This window comes from Malus sylvestris, chromosome 2 (genome assembly GCF_916048215.2).
Source record: "Malus sylvestris chromosome 2, drMalSylv7.2, whole genome shotgun sequence".
In the NCBI taxonomy this organism is placed as follows: Eukaryota; Viridiplantae; Streptophyta; class Magnoliopsida; order Rosales; family Rosaceae; genus Malus; species Malus sylvestris.
In genome coordinates, this window is record NC_062261.1 from 36,296,492 (window position 1) to 36,316,159 (window position 19,668).

The 19,668-nt window shown below is 38.1% G+C and overlaps 1 protein-coding gene across 2 annotated transcripts in view; it reads right to left on the reverse strand.

Annotated features, from left to right (window-relative positions):
• Window positions 1–1,691: 1,691 nt before the first annotated feature.
• The window catches only part of LOC126589013 (disease resistance protein RUN1-like), a 37,567-nt gene continuing 19,590 nt past the window's right edge, over window positions 1,692–19,668 (reverse strand). Inside the window, exons 1-6 of one of the 2 annotated variants that reach the window (XM_050254203.1) lie at window positions 6,241–6,846; window positions 4,692–5,748; window positions 3,818–4,096; window positions 3,355–3,711; window positions 2,650–3,254; window positions 1,692–2,103 (exon numbers count right to left, since the gene is read on the reverse strand). In XM_050254203.1, the coding sequence (XP_050110160.1) occupies window positions 2,673–3,254; window positions 3,355–3,711; window positions 3,818–4,096; window positions 4,692–5,748; window positions 6,241–6,722 (2,757 nt within the window). In that variant the 5' untranslated portion in view covers window positions 6,723–6,846 and the 3' untranslated portion in view covers window positions 1,692–2,103; window positions 2,650–2,672. Of the gene's footprint in view, window positions 2,104–2,649; window positions 3,255–3,354; window positions 3,712–3,817; window positions 4,097–4,691; window positions 5,749–6,240; window positions 6,847–19,668 lie in introns of those variants that run through there. The other variant, XM_050254193.1, reaches the window with a different exon arrangement.

Below are 19,668 nucleotides of genomic sequence, written 5' to 3' on the forward strand. Positions count from 1 at the left end.
CCGGAGATAAGAATTGTTTCGCCCATCCATTTATTCTTCCATCTAGTGCCTCACGAACTCCTTCAAAAACAGCCTTCTTAGACGCACCAAAGTCTGCACTAAGGCCCAAGTACCTACCGAAAGCCTCATTGCCGACAAAATTAGTGCAGGACTCAATCAACCTCCGTTGTTGCCGTGGACACTGGTTTCCAAAATACAGGGAGCTTTTTTCTCTATTAATGATTTGTCCAGAGGCAGCTGCGTAGCATTGCAAAACCTCCAAAATTACTCTGACCTCCACCTCAGTTGCCTTGCAGAAGATGACCGCATCATCTGCGAAAAATAAGTGGGAAATTTGCATCCCATCAGGCGTAACTCTTATCCCGTGTAGGGAGCCTTGCAATTCTGCGGATTGCAATTCTGAAAAATGACCTGAGAAACACCTACAAGTCGGAAAAGTTTGCTAGTGAGGCTGTTCGGAATATGGAGGGGGAACTTAAACACTTACTTAGGGAGGAAGAAAGATATTGGAAGCTCAAGTCCAGGAACCAATGGATGAAAGAGGGGGATAAGAATACTAAGTTTTTTCATGCTCAAACTATGAAGCGACGCAGGTGCAATAAAATTGTGGGGTTGGAGGATGAGCAGGGAAATTGGTGCACGGAACCCAGCGAGGTGGATGAGATAGCAGTGATGTATTTCAGGAACCTTTTCCGCACCTGTAACCCACGAGGTACTCAGGAAATTATGGAATGTGTGGAAGCCCGGATTTTACCGAAAAATTCTCAAAGGCTGATGCAAACGATAACAGAGGAAGAAGTGCGACTCTCTATGTTCCAAATCCTGGCGGATAAAGCTCCGGGGCCGGATGGTTTCACAGGTAGTTTTTATCATGAATTCTGGGACGTGGTTGGCAGAGATATTGTTGCTATGGTTCAGGCCTTTTGGGTCTCCGGAAAAATGTTGAGGAAATTAAACCATACACATCTGGTTCTTATCCCTAAAGTATCCAGCCCGAGGAATATGTCTCAGCTACGTCCCATTTCCTTATGTAATGTTGTGTATAAGGTGATTGCCAAAATTCTCACTAATCGCATGAAGAATGTCCTTCCACATCTGATTAGTGCAAACCAATCGGCTTTTATGGCGGGCCGACAAATCCAGGATAATATATTGGTTGTGCATGAGATTCTCCACTCACTGAATCAGCAACATAACGGGGGTGAGAAATGTGTCGCCATGAAGCTTGACATGGCAAAAGCTTACGATCGGGTTGAATGGAGCTTTCTACTGGAAATGATGAGTGCTCTGGGATTCCCTCAGGAGTTTTGCAAGAGAATTGAGGCATGTATAACTACGGTGTCTTACAGTGTGCTCCTGAATGGTTCTGCAACTGGATTTATTCAACCAAAACGCGGACTTCGACAAGGAGACCCCATGTCCCCTTTCTATTCCTAATTTGTGCCGAGGGGTTATCGGCGGTGCTTCGAAAAAGGGAGGGGCAATGGTAAGTATGAATGCGCTTTGCTAAGAACTTTTTGTTTTATGGTCTGGCTAGCGAACATATTCGATGTCTGTTTTGATTGGGATCCTCATGTCGATGACATTTTTCATTTTAAAGTTGCAGAGTAGTTGTGCTACGTACGAATTCCCCGCTCATCCCATAGTTTAATCCAATTGAAGCGTAGTACTCTTTTTCTTTGATCGGGTTTATCATAATTTCTCTCAAAATAAAATAAAAAACAAATGTAACGAATTATATATATATATATTTTTTTTTTGGGTACAAAAATATATTTTCCCCCAAGAGTACAAAAATATATTCTCCAACTGATCTGGAATTGTTGCTTTAACAATTTTTGCGTCACCCTCCACCTCAGCCCTTTCCGATTGCTTGTGAAGTATATAAGCTACACCATCTCCAAGGGCTTGGCATTCGGCAGCAAGGACTCCAGCACGACCCATATTTTTTACTCCAGCTGATGTGATCAGGGATGTTCTTCTAGGGGATGGTGCCCTACAGGGTCAGACGCAAAGTCCCCCTCCAATCAAAATTTCCTTTTGCTGTTCTTTTGCTCGATTGAATTTTTTACACTTTTTCCTTCACCGGATCTGTAACAGCCCCTGCAAGTTAATAATGGAAGGCACTCTTATGACGAGAAATAAACAGTAAAGGAAAAATGACGCTTCTCCATTGTGGATGCAGAATGTTGCGGATCCAACAAGGATTTCGAACTGGAACCATCAAAAAAGCATTGTGCAATGAAGATTGTTTTTATTTTTATTTTTACCATATTCCAAACTAGTCTAATTCACTGGGAGGGAGATTCGAACCTGGTGCAAGGCATGTATGCATTGCCTTGGCCAACTAGCCTAACAGACATGTTTTGTGGTGACAACTTAAAACAATATATTGATGTAGACAAGATTAAGAAGAATGCAAGTGAAGAGAGGTTTTGAGTTTTTAAGTTTTTAGGACAGTTGATTTCTTTCCTCGCTCCCAACCACTTCACGACTAAGAAGTTAGCCAAACTAAATAAGCCTATTCTTCGCTTGGCATTAACATTATTAAAAAATTTACAGTTTCACTTCTTACATACAAAAGGGAAATATGTAGTATACGGTCAATGACTACCAAAAGGACTAATGGCTCGAGTTCAGTTTATGTACCTTTTTCTTCTTCTATTAGGCTACTAGCCCATGCTGCGCCCTTCTTGCATGATTTCATCAGTTTCTTCTTCTGGATTTCTTTCAACACTGGAATCAGACTTTAGTCTTTTGCGGGATTGATTCTCATGGGACGAGTCATCACTGTGTTCTGCCTTATGACTGCCTTGCTCTTGTGCATATTCCTTGATTAATTTTTCCTTTTCCAGATTGATCCCTATTTTCTTCACCCTGACATGAATATCATCAGTAGTCGCTGGTCCTACAAAGTGTGCACCAACATTTATCTTGTCTCCGCCTTTCACATTGAGCTTATTGTTTGACAAATGTCCCAGCCAAAGATAATTTTCATGGCAAGTTATTACAGTGGCACGCATTGGAGAGATGAGAAATACAGTGTTCTGGGTATAATTTGCAACACGAATGCGAAGAGAGCCACTATATTGGGAGTCGTCTGAAGAATAAATGATGCACACAGTCAATGCTTTTAAATCACAGCCAAAACTTTGCGGCACAACTATTTCACCCTGAGGGTCGACAGGAGTAAACCATGATGGAATCTCATTTCCAGGGAGAAAAAGGTCACCATTTCCTCTCGCACTCCAACCCTATACCATGGAAAAAGATAGGTACAAAAAAGGATTACAAGCATGTATGTGTACGAGAGAGAGAGAGAGAGAGAGAGAGAGAGAGAGATGCATGGAGGACCTGTAGGATTGCTTCTTTAAAAGAAGCAGTGAGATTGGTGCACCCTTCCATATGAATACTTGTCATGGAATTGGAGCTTAATGCCTTATCCAAGCCTAGAATTTCAGAGAGTTTGGGGGAGTGATTCAGATGCAATTCTCTCATCCTTGACATTTCTGAAAAATCGGGCATTTTCTCCAATGCAATGCACTCATCTGCTTCCAGGATTTCCAAATTTGTTGGTAAACGTGGAATTGCCTGAAGGTTTTTGCAATCTTTGAGTATCAATCTCTCAAGATTTGGGGTTTTTGAAAAGTCCGGTGATCGTGTTAGGTTATGGGAATGACTTAAATTAAGAAACTTCAACTTCTCAAGCAACTGTCAGATAAAAGGAAAAATATTCAAATTCAAATGGAAGACAGAAAGCATGATGTTTACAAAAACTAGATGAATGAATTAATAATTGGTTACAGTCATAACATACCAGATTGGAATCCTCCCAAACTCGTGTGAGTTTGCTATAGCTGAGGTCAATAACAACTATGTTTGGGTGATCAAAATCTTCTGGTATGGCCTCCAGGGGGAATCCATGCCAACACAACCATCTTAACTCATTGGGCAGATTGTTGTAACTGCCAGTGAGCTTGACGTAATTGAGTTTGAGCAATCGCAGACTATGCATGTTTCTAAATGCTTCTGTACTGAAGCTAGTCTCGTCAGACTCTTGCAAATCTAAAGTGAGTCCTTGAATTGCTTCAGTTCCCTATTTTGAGAGAGAGAGAGAGAGAGAGAGAGAGAGAGAGAGGAGATAAGGAAGGAAGGAAGGGGTTGGGGGGGGGGGGGGAGAGGACAAAGAAATGAGTAAGAAAAGGGCTATCTGCATGTGAAAAGATGATTTATACACTTGAAATTAAACCATGCATTGGATGTATGAATTACAAGAGAGGTAGACAACCTATCACCTGCCGCGGGGTACCTATGAATTAAAGCCATATAAATTGTGCTCAGACTTCCATTGTGCCGTGTCCAAATTTGTTAGGTATCTTAGTAAGCATCTGCTACAGGTGTTATATTTTACTTCTTGTATCTAAGAAGAGCAGAACATATATGATACATGATTCTATTATTTAATTTGAGATAATTCAATACACTAGGTCCCTTTGATGTCTCCTACACTTTCCTTTCCACGCTCTGTTTCCCTTTTCATTCAACCTGTAGTATATATGGTGTCTTTCCAATCAACTTATTGTGTTGTATACTGTTGAACATCCAACTTATAAAATTTATTAGACGTGTGTGATATGCATATTTATTAAGTACATGTGTTTGACATAAAATTTAATTGTGGAAGTACTTACAGATTCATTCTTCAATACGTCTATCACATCATCGTGATGCCATAACCTACTGCGTTTTCCAGGGTCATCAGGGGATTCCTCATGCACAGTATATCTTCCCATGTCGCGAAGCAAATCATGCATCACCAGCGTGAAATCATTAGTAGTATTTACAAGGCATCGTTCTTGGAGGACACTGATTCCAATTTCTGGATATAAGTCACAGCCATCCAATATTTTCATGACATAGTCCTTGTTCATTCCAGCAAAGAAACATGACATATCAAGGAATATAGCCTTCAGGTCATCATCAGCTAGCTCGTCAAAGCTTATTTTAAGTCTATTGAGAATTTCCATACAACGATGACTTTTAAATTTCTCCAACTTACTTTTCCATTCACTTAAGCCTGCCCCAGATAGATAAGAACCTAAAACTTCAAGTGCTAGTGGCAAACCTCCACAGTAATCAACAACGTCTCTTGATACTTGAAGAAATTCTTTATTAGGATACTTCTTGGTATGCCAACAAAGGAGTGCAAGAGCTTCTACTTTATTCATTGCTGGTAGATGATATATCGTATTCGCTTTTAGTATCTTTAGCAAATGTTGGTCTCTTGTGGTTATAATAATTCTACTACCTGGACCAAATGAGTAAAATTTTATAGCTAAAGCTTCTAACTGTTTCACGCTATCTACATCATCAACTATGACAAGTACCCTTAGGTTGCTAAGTCTTCTTTTAATATCCTCGGTCCCTTCACCAACTCTACGAACCTTTATGTTTCCCGATCTCACTACATCAGAAAGAAGTGCGTTTTGCAAATCAACCAGTTTCTCTTCTCTCACATTAGCAAGAAAACTTTTACCTTCAAACGTATCCTGATATTTGTTGAAAATGGCTTTGGCAACCTGCGTTTTACCCAGTCCACCCATACCCCAAATTCCAATTATGCGAACATCGGATCCTCCAACATCTAAATAATTACTGATTTCTCGCACCCGAGGACGTATTCCAATTTCAGGGCCCTGGAGATATAATTGGATCATATGTGCGACAATTTCCACGTTTACTTCATCCCTGGTTGTCAAAAGTCCAAATAATGCAAAAGTTAGATTTATGTGGATGTGTTCATTCAACTATAACTATTCAGAATTTGACAAGCCAAAGCCACCAAATACCATCAAATTTTGATATCTAACCATTTCCAATTTTACTGAGGGGCCATTTAGAATTGCTTATGTAGGAAGCAATTCTGTTCATGAACAGAAGTGCTTTCAGTCGACACATGTTAACATTTGCACAAAAAATTCAAGTTCCTGGAAAAGCATCGCACATGGACTTCCCTAGAAACCGCTTCTACCTCTAAAAAATACTTCTTTTTTCCGTAAAAGCGCTTTTGGCTGTCAGAAGACGTTTTATTCTCTGAAGAAATCCCAAATAATTGTCATTCTATTGCTTCTTAATATGGTTTTTACATATAAATGTTTTTAAATATGTAAAAAAAAATTGGATTGGGAATCTAAAAACATACAAAATAAAGAAAAGGAAATAAGAAAGTAATTTACTCACCCATCTCTAACAACAAGACCAGCCAAATTTCCAGCTTCAGCAAGAGCGCTTCTCCATAGCTTTAACTTTTCTTTGACCGCATAGAACAGCTGTTCGTGCTTCAGAAATGCTGTTGCTAAAGTACCGGTCTGTTTCATGACGTCTGAAGGATCGACACCATAGAATATTGGAAAAATAATTTGACCCACTGTTCGTCCGAACTCCATGATCTTCACAAGCTCGTCAAGACACCATCTTGATTCCGCATAGTTCTTTGAGAAGACGATGATAGAGCTTTTAGACCCTTCGATTGCTTGATTCAGTGCGAATGAGATGTCTTCCCCTCTTCTTAATTGGCTGTCGATGAAGGCGTTGAGTCCGGCGTCTACCAACGCGAGGTGGAGGTGTTCCACGAAGTTGCGTGTGTCTTGACCTCGGAAGCTCAAGTACACGTCGTATGTCAAAGGTTTTAAGGAGGAAGACGAGGACGTCGAGGTATTCATCGGAACAATTGCTTATTCTTGCACTTGTTTTGGTCTGCTCTGATTAGTTTTCTTGGCAGAGGTTCTTGTGTTTGCGCAGATGAAGAATATTTTCAGATCTATGATCTATCTACAAACACCACACAGTAAAGGAAAGTACAGTCAACGTCCGCTAAAGTCCAATAACTCCATTTTTTAATGGAATTAACTTGGCTACTTATAATTGAACCAGTTTATTAAAATAACTTTTGTAAAAAATTTAATAAAATATATCATGGAACTGTATATAAACAGGTAATCAAAATCTGTAAAAATAGGGGGAGTGATATCCACATACCCTATTTTACTTTTCATACATTTTTTTAATTTTCGACTGTCAGATCGGATGAATTAAAAAAGATCAACGAACAAAAATTATCAAGGGATGTATAAGAAGTAAAATATGATGTGTGGATAGCATATCTCTTCAAATTATACAAGGAGTATATATATATATATATATATATATATTATGATTAATAGACAAAACTGTTGCAGTCCTATTAGATTAGGAATGTGATTGTGTATATCCTAGTATATATTGAAATATCTCTTATATTCCTATTAGGAGTAGATTCCTATTAAATATTGTAATCCTAAAGGGAAATATGTTTACCTATCCTATTACTATAAATAAAGGCACAATGAGGTGAAATAAAACACACCCACAATTACACATTTCTCTCATTCTCATTCTCTCATTCTCTCAGCACGTTCTTGACGCTGCGCTAACAAGAGAGTTTATTCTTCACTCATGGGAGTATTACGTTTTAATCATTCTTTTTGTGATTAATTTATTATTTTGAATTGATCTACATGCTATTGATTCAATTTAATTTTTCTGTGTTGAACGTGATACAACGCATTAGAGATGCAATTCCGACTTTCTGAGAAAGATCTTCTACAAATTCAAAGGCTTTTGTTGTTTTCTGCCAATCAGGTACACTTAAAATAAAGTAAGATATTTGAAACAACTTGAAGCATGAAAACATTCCTCATGATGCATGAACCTCCCTATATTTATATTTTCCTTTCGATATATATATATATATATATATATTGTATATGTTTTATATATTTGTCAATATATATATATATATATATATATATATATATATTTGTTTTATGTATCGCATAATTAAATTGTTATGTGGAATATGTGAGTCAAAGTATCAAATTAAATTGATAGGAGCATATTTATGCGACTTAGTTAGCTTGTTTTCTTGCGTTTTCGTAGTTAGTTTGTGTTTATTATAGTGATTTAAGCTATTTTCGTGTGTTTGTACGTTTAAATGACAAAGTTGGCAAGAAAGTGCATTTTGGAGCATTTTTGGGCACTAAATGGATAGCACATGTATGGGCCAAGATGGATGGACGAATTTGGAGTTCAAAAGGCTAGGAATCTGATAAGGAGATGAAGAAATTAAATTCAAGACAAAGAAGATAAGGAATCAGCTCAAAAGAAGAAATATTATCCAAAACCTTATCCAACCTTATCTTATCCAAACTAACTTTTTCTTATCTTATCTTATCTTAATCTTATCATGTCTTAGTTCTAGCTGCAAGTGGACCTAAATATCTATTTTTAGAAGCTATTTCTAGAAGCATTCCCTTCTAGAAGTCCTAAATTTTGCCACAAAACACATTGTTTCTAGAATCCCTACAAAAGTGGCGCATATTCCCTTCTAGAAGGCTTTTGCCTTGCCTTGCAATCCTCTTCCTTTCCCTCCAATTCTTGCCGTGCCTTTCCTCACCCAATTCTCATTGGATTCTGATTTTGTTAGCCTTATTCCTTGTGGATTTGGGTTATGCAAATCCTTTTCAGAAATTAATTGGGCCAAACCCTTTTCTTGGTGGATTCAAACCATTGTGCTGCACCTTTAGGCCCTAATTCTTAATTTATGCTAAGTTCGAAACCTAAACTGATTTCCCTAGGGTTTGTGCCGTGCCTATATATACATATATTCAGCCAAAATTCGTCACCACCCCCTACCAATCAGAAACACATCTTGCCGCACCCTATACATCATTCTACAACCTGTGCAGCAACTTTGGAGAAGAAGATACCCTTGCCGTGCCTTCCATTGATGAAGGAGGACCCTGTGCATCATTCTAAGAGTTCTTTCTTCCCTCGTTTTAGTTTCAATGTTTATTTCAATTTGCTTTTCAATTGCTATGAACATGTGTAACTAAGTTCTTATTAGTTAGTGGTGAATTCGAAGCCATAGACATATGTTTAATATGAATTGATTCCCTTCGGTTATTGTTTCGTAAAACATGGATGTGATTTACTTATCTATTTGTTTGATAACTTATTCTTGTGTATTGATTAAAGATGCATACTTAGTTTGCATACATGAATCTGATGCTAAATTATAAGGGACTTTCACCTAATCGTTAGGAACTTATAATTACAAGTAATGGAGATTGTTAGTCACAATCGTGTTAAATAGATTCTTGGCAAGAGTATCATGCAGTTCATAGTTATAATTGCCTTGTCAATGCTTATGATTTCCATGGAACTTAATGATCTTTGAATGTATCTTTATCATGATGTTCATATAGGAAACTTGATGAGAATAATTTGGTTGCGATGCCTTGTCCTTTCAATTCGATGAATTTAGGGAAATCTGAGAGTTAATTTGTGCATTCACGATTAACTTGGGGCATTGTCGTTCATGGTTTAAAGAAACAATACTGGAAATAGATTTATATTGCATATGTTTATGTGTGGAGAAGGATCCTCTAACTAGCCTATTTCACCATTCAATTCACCCAATTTCATATCTAGTTTGCTTTAGTTTACAATCTGTTTAGTTTAATCAAATTCGTCCAGATCAACCCCCCTTTCAATTAAGTGTCTTAGATTAGTTAAAAAGGTGTTTCAATCTGTCCAAATTAGTGTTTTGAGTCTCACTAGTGTTAAATTCGTCCAAATAGTCTTTAGAACATGTTTTGAGTCTTTTTAAGTTAGTTTTGTTGTTTTGAGTGTTTTAGGTCAGTTTAGAGTCTAGTCTTGTGTTTTTAAGTCTAGTTTAGTGTTTTAGAGTTTAATTTATGTAGGTTAGTAGCCCTAGTTAACCCCCGGTTAGAACGATTCCTACTTGCTTAATACTACAATTACATATTCAATAGGGTTTAATTTGAGTGTTAGTTAAATTTCACATCAAATTTTTGGCCCCGTTGCCGAGGATTAGCAAACTTGCTAATTCCTTGTTTATTTTCGTGTCTTTGTGTTTTAATTAGTGTTCTAATTTGTGTCTGTGTGTTTTTGTGTGCTTATGTGTCCTTGTCGTGCCTTACTACTCAGTTGCTAATTGTGTTTGTTTCTTTGTTTAGGTACTAGTTTATGACTCGAAGTTCTCAACCGGTTGGTGAACATATCTTGGACTTTAACGACGATTTTGAAGAAAGAGGAGGCATCCAGAACCTAGTGAACCTAGTTCAAGTTTAGAGGTTGAATCTGAATTTGAAAAAGAAGAAGAAGTCATGGCAGCGGACAATCGTACAATCAAAGAACTCTCGGCCTCGGGGTTGGCCAATGCTACACCCCTTTACATTCAATACCCCGTGGCTGATCAAGGCAAGACCAATGAGTTCGAATTGAAGTTAAGCTTGTTGCATCACATTCCCAAATACCATGGGCTATCCATGGAAGATCCAAACAAGCATCTTAAGGAGTTCGAAGTGGTTTGTTCGAGCATGACACCCATCAATGTCGATGGGAACATTTTGATGATGAAGGCCTTTCCATTATCTCTTTTGGAATAGGCTAAAGATTGGCTTTATGAATTAGCACCCAGAACAATCACTTCTTGGGAAAGCATGAAGATGGCATTTTTAGAGAAGTTCTTGCCCACTTCGAGAGTCATTCTCTTGAGGAAGAAGATTAGTGGTATTCAACAAAGTCAAGGAGAGTCCTTTCCAGCATACTATGAGCATTTTAAGGCTCTTGTCGCCTCATGTCCTCAACATCAAATGAAAGAAGAACTTCTACTTCAATACTTTTACGAATGACTTCTTCCAATTGAGCGACAAATGCTAGATGCTTCAGCGGGAGGTATATTAGTTGACAAAACACCAATGGTTGCAAAGACCCTAATTGCCAACCGAGCATTAAATGCACAACAATACGAAGGACTTGGACAAAGAGACCCTCATGGCAGTAAGTCAATGAGGTAAGTTTTATGTCCGACATTCAATCACAATTAATTAACCTCACTTCTATTATATCTTAGATGGCCGAAGGGATGAAGATACAAGGACCAAGTGTTTGTGGCGTGTGTTCTATGCAAGGACATTTCAATGACTAATGCCCTCAATTGATTGAGAATGGAGGGTGGGAATCTGCCAATGCCGTGGGTTTTGGGAGCCAAAATCAGCCACGCAACGATCCATACTCCAAAACTTACAATCCGGGCTGGAGAGATCACCAAAACTTTAAGTGGAGGGAGCCTCAACAACCTCAACAACAAAGTGGATTTAGGCAACAACCTCTGAGTTTTTATCAAAGGCCATTCGCACCAAATCAATCCCAAACACAATCTGCCCCAACAAATTCAGGTATGTCTTTTGATAATGATACGGTTATTAAATTACTCACCTCTTTATCTCAGGGACAAGACATTCTGGAGATGTTTAGGAAAGTGCAAGTCAATATACCTCTCCCTGATGTAATAAAGCAAGTCCCAAGGTATGCTAAGTTTTTGAAAGAGCTTTGTACAACAAGGAAGATAATTTCAAACAAAGAGGTTATCCAGGTAAGTGAGAATGTTTCCGCTATTTTGCAAAGGAAATTACCCCTTAAATGCAAAGATCCAGGTAGTTTTACAATTCCTTGTGTTATTGGCAATACTAAGTTTGAACACGCTATGTTAGACTTAGGAGCTTCAATTAATGTCATGTCATACTCAATTTATGCATTTATGAACTTAGGAGAGCTTAAAAATGATGGTGTCATAATTCAATTAGCCGATCGTTCTAATGCATATCCGAAAAGAGTTTTGGAAGATGTTTTGGTGCAGGTGGATAACTTGATATTCCCAACAGATTTCTATGTTCTAGAGATGGAGGATTCACCCAATGTTACCCCATTACCGATCCTGCTTGGGAGACCCTTCATGGAAACAGCACGCACCAAGATAGATGTGTTCAAGGGGACGTTAACAATGGAATTTGATGGGGAGATTATTGATTTTAACATTTCTGAAGCTATTAAATTTCCTAAAGATGATCATTCTTGTTTTTCTATTGATGTATATGATGAATTGGCGCAGAAGTATCTTGACTTGTTAGAAGAAGATCCCCTTGAAACAACAATTGCACAAAGAATTTGATTGAAGCCCAATATGGCCGAACCTAATGTAGCACATGCCGAGATTGTGGCTGCTTTTGAATCACTGCCACAACATCATGGTAAGCCTCCAAACTCAATTCCAATTCCCATGTCGACTAATATGTTGTTACCTTCAGTGATTTAGGCCCCCGTTCTTGAACTTAAACCATTGTTGGATCATTTAAAGTACGTCTTTTTGGGAGGTGAACAGACGTTGCCCGTCATTGTCTCTTCATCACTCACGACAATAGAGGAGGAGAAGTTGATTCGGGTGTTGAAAGAGCATAAAACAACCATTGGATGGACATTGGCCGACATTAAGGGAATTAGCCCTACCACTTGCATGCATCGTATACTTTAGAGGAGGGGGCTAAACCAACTCGAGAGGCTCAACGTCGACTTAACCCTCCAATGATGGAAGTTGTGAAGAAGGAAATTATCAAGCTTCTTGATTGTGGAGTCATTTATCCTATCTCAGATAGTCGTGGGGTTTCACCGGTTCAAGTTGTACCAAAGAAATCAGGAGTCACCGTGGTGAAGAATGCAGAGAATGAACTTGTGCCCACTCGTATCCAAACCGGTTGGAGAGTTTGCATTGACTATAGGAAGCGCAACGCCACCACAAGGAAAGATCACTTCCCTTTGCCGTTCATTGATTAAATGCTTGAAAGGTTAGCCGATCATTCTTTTTATTACTTTCTAGATGGTTATTCGGGATATAATCAAATTATTATAGCTCCAGATGATCAAGAAAAAATTACTTTTACTTGTCCATTTGGTACTTTTGCTTATCATCGAATGCCATTCGGTTTCTGTAATGCACCAGCCACATTCCAGAGATGCATGGTAAGTATATTTTCAGATTTTGTTGAGAAGATCATTGAAGTTTTCATGGATGATTTTAGTGTCTTTGGTGATTCGTTTGATGGTTGTTTAGATAATCTCACTTTAATATTAAAACGCTGCATTGAAACTAACCTTGTTTTGAATTGGGAAAAATGTCACTTTATGGTTAAACAAGGCATAGTTTTAGGTCATATAGTTTCTGCAAAGGGAATAGAGGTTGATAAATAAAAAATAGATCTTGTACACTACTTACCATCTCCCACTTCGGTGAGAGAGGTTCGTTCTTTTCTAGGACATGCAGGATTCTATAGGCAATTCATCAAAGATTTTTCCAAGATTTCCCAACCCCTTTGCCGACTTCTACAAAAGGATGTGACATTCAAGTTCAATGATGAATGTGAGAAGGCGTTCAATCACCTCAAAGAAAGGTTAACTTTGGCCCCCATCATAGTCTCACCAGATTGGAGCCTTCCCTTTGAGCTTATGTGCGATGCCTCAGATTATGCATTAAGGACTGTTTTGGGACAAAGGAGGGACAAGAAGCCACATGTCATCTATTATGCGTCCCGGACCTTGAATGATGCCCAATTGGATTATTCCACCACTGAAAAAGAACTTCTTGCTGTTGTATTTGCTTTAGATAAGTTTCGTTCTTATTTACTTGGAATTAAAGTTATTATTTACACTGATCATGCAGTTTTGAAGTATTTGCTCACAAAGAAGGAAGCCAAGCCAAGGCTTATTCGGTGGATATTACTTCTCCAAGAGTTTAACGTGGAAATCCGGGACAAGAAAGGAAATGAAAACGTGGTGGCTGACCACTTGAGCCGAATGGTACATGAAGAGGATGCCAATGTCGTGCCTATCCCAGAAACATTCCCAGATGAGCAGCTGCTGTCCATTAAGGTAAGTGAGCCATGGTACGCCGATTTAGTTAACTTTTTTGTCATCCTATATATTCTGTTGAGATTTTTGATGTTTGGGGTATAGATTTCATGGGTCATTTTCCTTCCTCACATGGTTTCCTTTATATTACTTGTTGTGGATTATGTGTCGAAATGGGTGGAAGCAAAAGCCACCCGTACTAATGATTCTAAAGTGGTTGCAGATTTTATTAGAACTAACATATTTGCAAGGTTTGGAATGCCAAGAGTACTAATTAGTGATGAAAGGTCCTATTTTTGTAATCGAACCATTGAGGCATTGCTCAAGAAGTACAATGTCACGCATAAGGTTTCAACACCTTACCATCCTCAAACAAGTGGGCAAGCCAATGTTTCGAATAGGGAAATCAAGCAAATTCTGGAGAAGACGGTTGGACCAACTCGGAAAGATTGGAGCTTGCATTTGAATAATGCATTGTGGGCATATAAAACGGCCTACAAAACACCAATTGGGATGTCTCCATTTCGGCTCATCTTCCGGTTGAGTTAGAGCATCATGCATATTGGGCCGTCAAAACATTCAATATGGACATTGATGCCGCTGGAATCCATAGGAACTTGCAATTGAATGAGCTCGAGGAGATTAGGAATGAAGCTTATGAGAATGCTCTCATTTACAAGGAGAAAACCAAGGCGGCCCATGATAAGATGATTCGTGGCAAGACGTTCTCTATAGGGCAGAAAGTGTTACTCTTCAATTCCCATCTTCGGTTGTTTCCGGTTAAGTTGCGTTCTAAATGGATTGGACCTTTTGTTATTACTAATGTTTTTCCTCATGGTGTAGTCCAAATTCAAAGTTTGAAGACGGGACATGAATTCAAGGTCAATGGACACCGTTTGAAGCCTTATTATGAGACTTTTGAGGAGCATGCCGTGGAGGACATACCCCTCCATGCCAAAGGCCCTATTCAAGCTTAACTGGAGGTATCGTCTGGCTGGAAGACGTTAAAGCAAGCACTTCTTGAGAGGCAACCCATGTGTTCAAACGAGGGATTGAAGGGATTCGAGCTCCATAACTAGATTTGCGTTCTTAACCTCTACTCTTTATTGCTTTTACTTTGCCATGTTTGTCATGTTTGTTAGTTGTGTCGTTTGTTTGCTTATGTGTGATTCTATGTTTGAAACATTGAGGACAATGTTTGGTTTAAATGGGGGGGGGTAAACAAGTGTTTTTATTGCAAATTCATAGGATTTTACCACCTAGCATAACTAGAGTTGTTTTTCATTGTTTTTAAGTGTTTTTAGAGTGTTTTGGAGTGTTTTAGTGCGTCTTTGACAGAAAATACGAAAATTTGAAAAAAAAAGTAGAAAAAGTTTTAAAAAACCCAAAAAGAGTCGTTTTTGAGTTGTTTTTGTGTGGTTGTGTCTTAGAGGATACCTTCCAACACGATGATGATGATTTGGTTTTTAATTGCATGACTGTTAAAGAAAATTACAAACATGGGTGGAAGTTTGATATGCTCTTTGGTTTATGTTTGGTTGTAGTTGTCATTAACAAATTCACATGTAATCACAAAGAAAAAAAAATCAGTTTTTGTAACATGCTTGAAGGAAGGAACTCAAACTAACACTACAACCCTGAGAGACTTGAGCCTAAAACTTTGTTTGGAGAGTTATTAATCTGTGATTTCTTGTTTTCTAAAGTCATTGCATGGTCTCATTGTTCTTTGCTTGGTTGCTACTTATAATGTGTTTCATCACTTTAGTTCCAAATACTAGAACTCATGCCCGTTTCATTCAAAACTTAAAATTGAGTACATAACATATAACAAGATGAAGTTGTTTAGTAGTTACCACCAGAGCCAAAAAGCCTTCATCCCATGCATTTGTTTTGTAGGTTTAACCCCTTTGAACCTTAATTAGCCTATTTTCTTTGTTAGCCACATTATCCTTACCTAGCCTAGAATAGAACTATCCACACCCTTGTTCTTAAAGTATAGTGGAGCATGACTTAGAGGGAATTCCTTTTGATCAACATTATTGCAGAAAACAAGTGTGGGGGAAGGGTTTCAAAAGTGTGTTTTGTGTGCCAAAGAAATAGGGCACGGGTAGAAGAAAGAAAAGAAAAGAAAAAAAAAGAAAGAAGAAGAAAAAGAAAAAAAAAAGTTGTGAAATAAGTGAGAATGAACTCACAAGTATTGGTTGTTGAAGAAAGGGTCCAAAAAGTTTGAATATGACCCTAAGTTGTACGCAATCCCCTTAGTGTTTCAAGTTATTTGCTGCATTCAAGAGTGAATTCTAATTTGATTTCATTACTTTGCTTACTATTGCTTTAAGAACGTTTGTTTATCCTTACCTTTCTTTGTTAGCCAATACCCTTAGCCCTGTTACAACCCTTAGACTTCAATCTTGGTTGTTGTGTGTTTCAATCTGTGGAGTTTGGGATTGGTATGAGCATATGGTATCCCTGGTTCTTGCTTCTAAGTAGTAGCATTCCGTTCACGAGATCATCTATATATATACATGTATTAATAATTCCAGAGAGTGCTTTCTTTGCTTAAAACATATGTGAGTGGCTAGTCTACATGTTTACATCAATCTTCTCACATATACCTAGTATAGGGAGTAGTCAGAAAATCTGTGTGAAAATAGAGTGTATATCCTGTGAGGAATTGAGGGAATTCTCTAAGGCATGTTACTACATTCAAAAACATTGTTTTAATTGATTAAATGCGAGCTAGTGAGTGATGACTGTGATTAAGTATGCACTCGAGGGTAGGGATGACTAAAACCTATGTGAGTAGTGATCTTTAATGTGTCATGTTTCATTGGAAATCCCTGAGGCAAACGTTGGAAGGTTTAGGTTATGTTTTTGTTTGTTTTGTTTCCTTTGTTTTGCTCAAGGACTAGCAAAAGCTTAGTGTGGGGGAATTTGATAGGAGCATATTTATGCGACTTAGCTTGTTTTCTTGCGTTTTCGTAGTTAGTTTGTGTTTATTATAGTGATTTAAACTATTTTCGTGTGTTTGTAGGTCCAAATAACAAAGTTGGCAAGAAAGTGCATTTTGGAGCAGTTTTGGGCACTAAATGGATAGCACATGAATGGGCCAAGATGGATGGACGAATTTGGAGTTCAAAAGGCTAGGAATCTGATAAGGAGATGAAGAAATTAAATTCAAGACAAAGAAGATAAGGAATCAGCTCAAAAGAATAAACATTATCCAAAACCTTATCCAACCTTATCCAACCTTATCTTATCCAAACTAACCTTTTCTTATCTTATCCTATCCTTATCTTATCATGCCTTAGTTCTAGCTGCAAGGGACCTAAATATCTATTTTTAGAAGCTATTTCTAGAAGCATTCCCTTCTAGAAGTCCTAAATTTTGCCACAAAACACATTGTTTATAGAATCCCTACAAAAGTGGCGCCTATTCCCTTCTAGAAGGCTTTTGCCTTACCTTGCAATCCTCTTCCTTTCCCTCCAATTCTTGTCGTGCCTTTCCTCACCCAATTCCCATTGGATTCTGATTTTGTTAGCCTTATTCCTTGTGGATTTGGGTTATGCAAATCCTTTTCAGAAATTAATTGGGCCAAACCCTTTTCTTGGTGGATTCAAACCATTGTGCCGCACCTTTAGGCCCTAATACTTAATTTATGCTAAGTTCTAAACCTAAACTGATTGCCTTAGGGTTTGTGCCGTGCCTATATATACATATTTTCAGCCAAAATTCATCACCACCCCCTACCAATCAGAAACACATCTTGCCGCACCCTATACATCATTCTACAACCTGTGCAGCAACTTTGGAGAAGAAGATACCCTTGCCGTGCCTTCCATTGATGAAGGAGGACCTTGTGCACAAGCAACCTGCATCCTTGGGAGTTCTAAGAGTTCTTTCTTCCCTCGTTGCTATGAACATGTGTAACTAAGTTCTTATTAGTTAGTGGTGAATTCGAAGCCATGGACATATGTTTAATATGAATTGATTCCTTTCAGTTATTGTTTCGTAAAACATGGATGTGATTTACTTATCTATTTGATTGATAACTTATTATTGATAACTTATTATTGTGTGTTGATTAAGGATGCATACTTAGTTTGCATACATGAATCTGATGCTAAATTATAAGGAACTTTCACCTAATCGTTAGGAACTTATAATTACAAGTAGTGGAGATTGTTAGTCACAATTGTGTTAAGTAGATTCTTGGCAAGAGAATCATGCAGTTCATAGTTATAATTGTCTTGTCAATGCTTATGATTTCCATAGAACTTAATGATCTTTGAATGTATCTCTATCATGCTGTTCATATAGGGAACTTGATGAGATTAATTTGGTCGCGATGCGTTGTCCATTCAATTAAATGAATTTAGGGAAATCTGAGAGTTAATTTGTGCATTCACGATTAATTTGGGGCATTGTCGTTCATGGTTTAAAGAAACAATACTGGAAATCGATTTATGTTGCATATGTTTATGTGTGGGGAAGGATCCTCTAACTAGCCTATTTCACCATTCAATTCACCCAATTTCATATCTAGTTTGCTTTAGTTTACAATCTGTTTAGTTTAATCAAATTCGTCCAGATCAACCCCCCTTTCAATTAAGTGTCTTAAATTAGTTAAAAAGGTGTTTCAATCTGTCCAAATTAGTGTTTTGAGTCTCACAAGTGTTAAATTTGTCCAAATAGTCTTTAAAACCTGTTTTGAGTCTTTTTAAGTTAGTTTTGTTGTTTTGAGTGTTTTAGGTCAGTTTAGAGTCTATAGAGTCTAGTCTTGTGTTTTTAAGTCTAGTTTAGTGTTTTAGAGTTTGATTTATATAGGTTAGCAGCCCTAGTTAATCCCTAATTAGTACGATCCCTACTTGCTTAATACTACAATTACGTATTCAATAGGGTTTAATTTGAATGTTAGTTAAATTTCACATCATAAATTAGAAGCATATTTAGGGTTTCCTAAACCCTAGAGGATTTTGAAAAAAAAAAAAAAAAGGGTATTGGACATGGTGCGGCACACCACTGCACCACCACAGTTGGCAAGGTTGCTGGCCTGAAGCCCAGCTGACCCTCGCAGCAACCAAGCCTCGGCTTAGGGTTTATATCGACAGGGCTTGAAGCCCCGAGCCCAATCATGCTGCCTTGGCCCGCTTGCCAGCAAGCTTCTATGCTTACTAGGCCTTACGTTGCCCCGGCCTGCAACCCTCTATCCAATCTAACCCAGTTGGTTGGGATTTTTCCCACGAGCCACACCAACCTACAAGGCTGGGCTTTGCCCTCGCGTGCCCAAACCCACAGGCCATCTTTCGCTGGACCTGCTCATGCCCCTATCTCGGCCTAGACATGAAACCCAGTTTTTGGCTGGGGTTTCTCTCTAATTCCCGTAAGCTTTTGGGCTTACCCCTGGACTCGTGGCTTGTAACCAACCAGAGTTTTTTTTTTGCTCACGGCACCCAGCCCTTTTTGGGCTATGCTATTTTTCGATCCGATAATATTATTTAGCTCTACAATCAACCTCGTATGCCCCGATTTATTGAATTAATTAAAAGTGACATGCAGTCCATTAATCTGATAATGAATCCAAAATTATTGACCTAAAGATCACTTTTAGACATTAATGATTCAATAATTTATTTTTATACTTTGAACCATTGACATACTTTTGTAGTCCCGAAGCACTCAGACTTGAGTTCCTGAAGCAACCCAAATCCATTACAATTAGTTGTATATTGCATTTTGTGTTTTTGCAGGAACCTTTCTTTTATAAACTAAACGTTCATAAACTAAATTGAACTTGTAGTTTCAAATTTAGTGCTTCTGAAACTCGAAGTTTTCATAAAACAATAAACCCATGAAAACCCGACG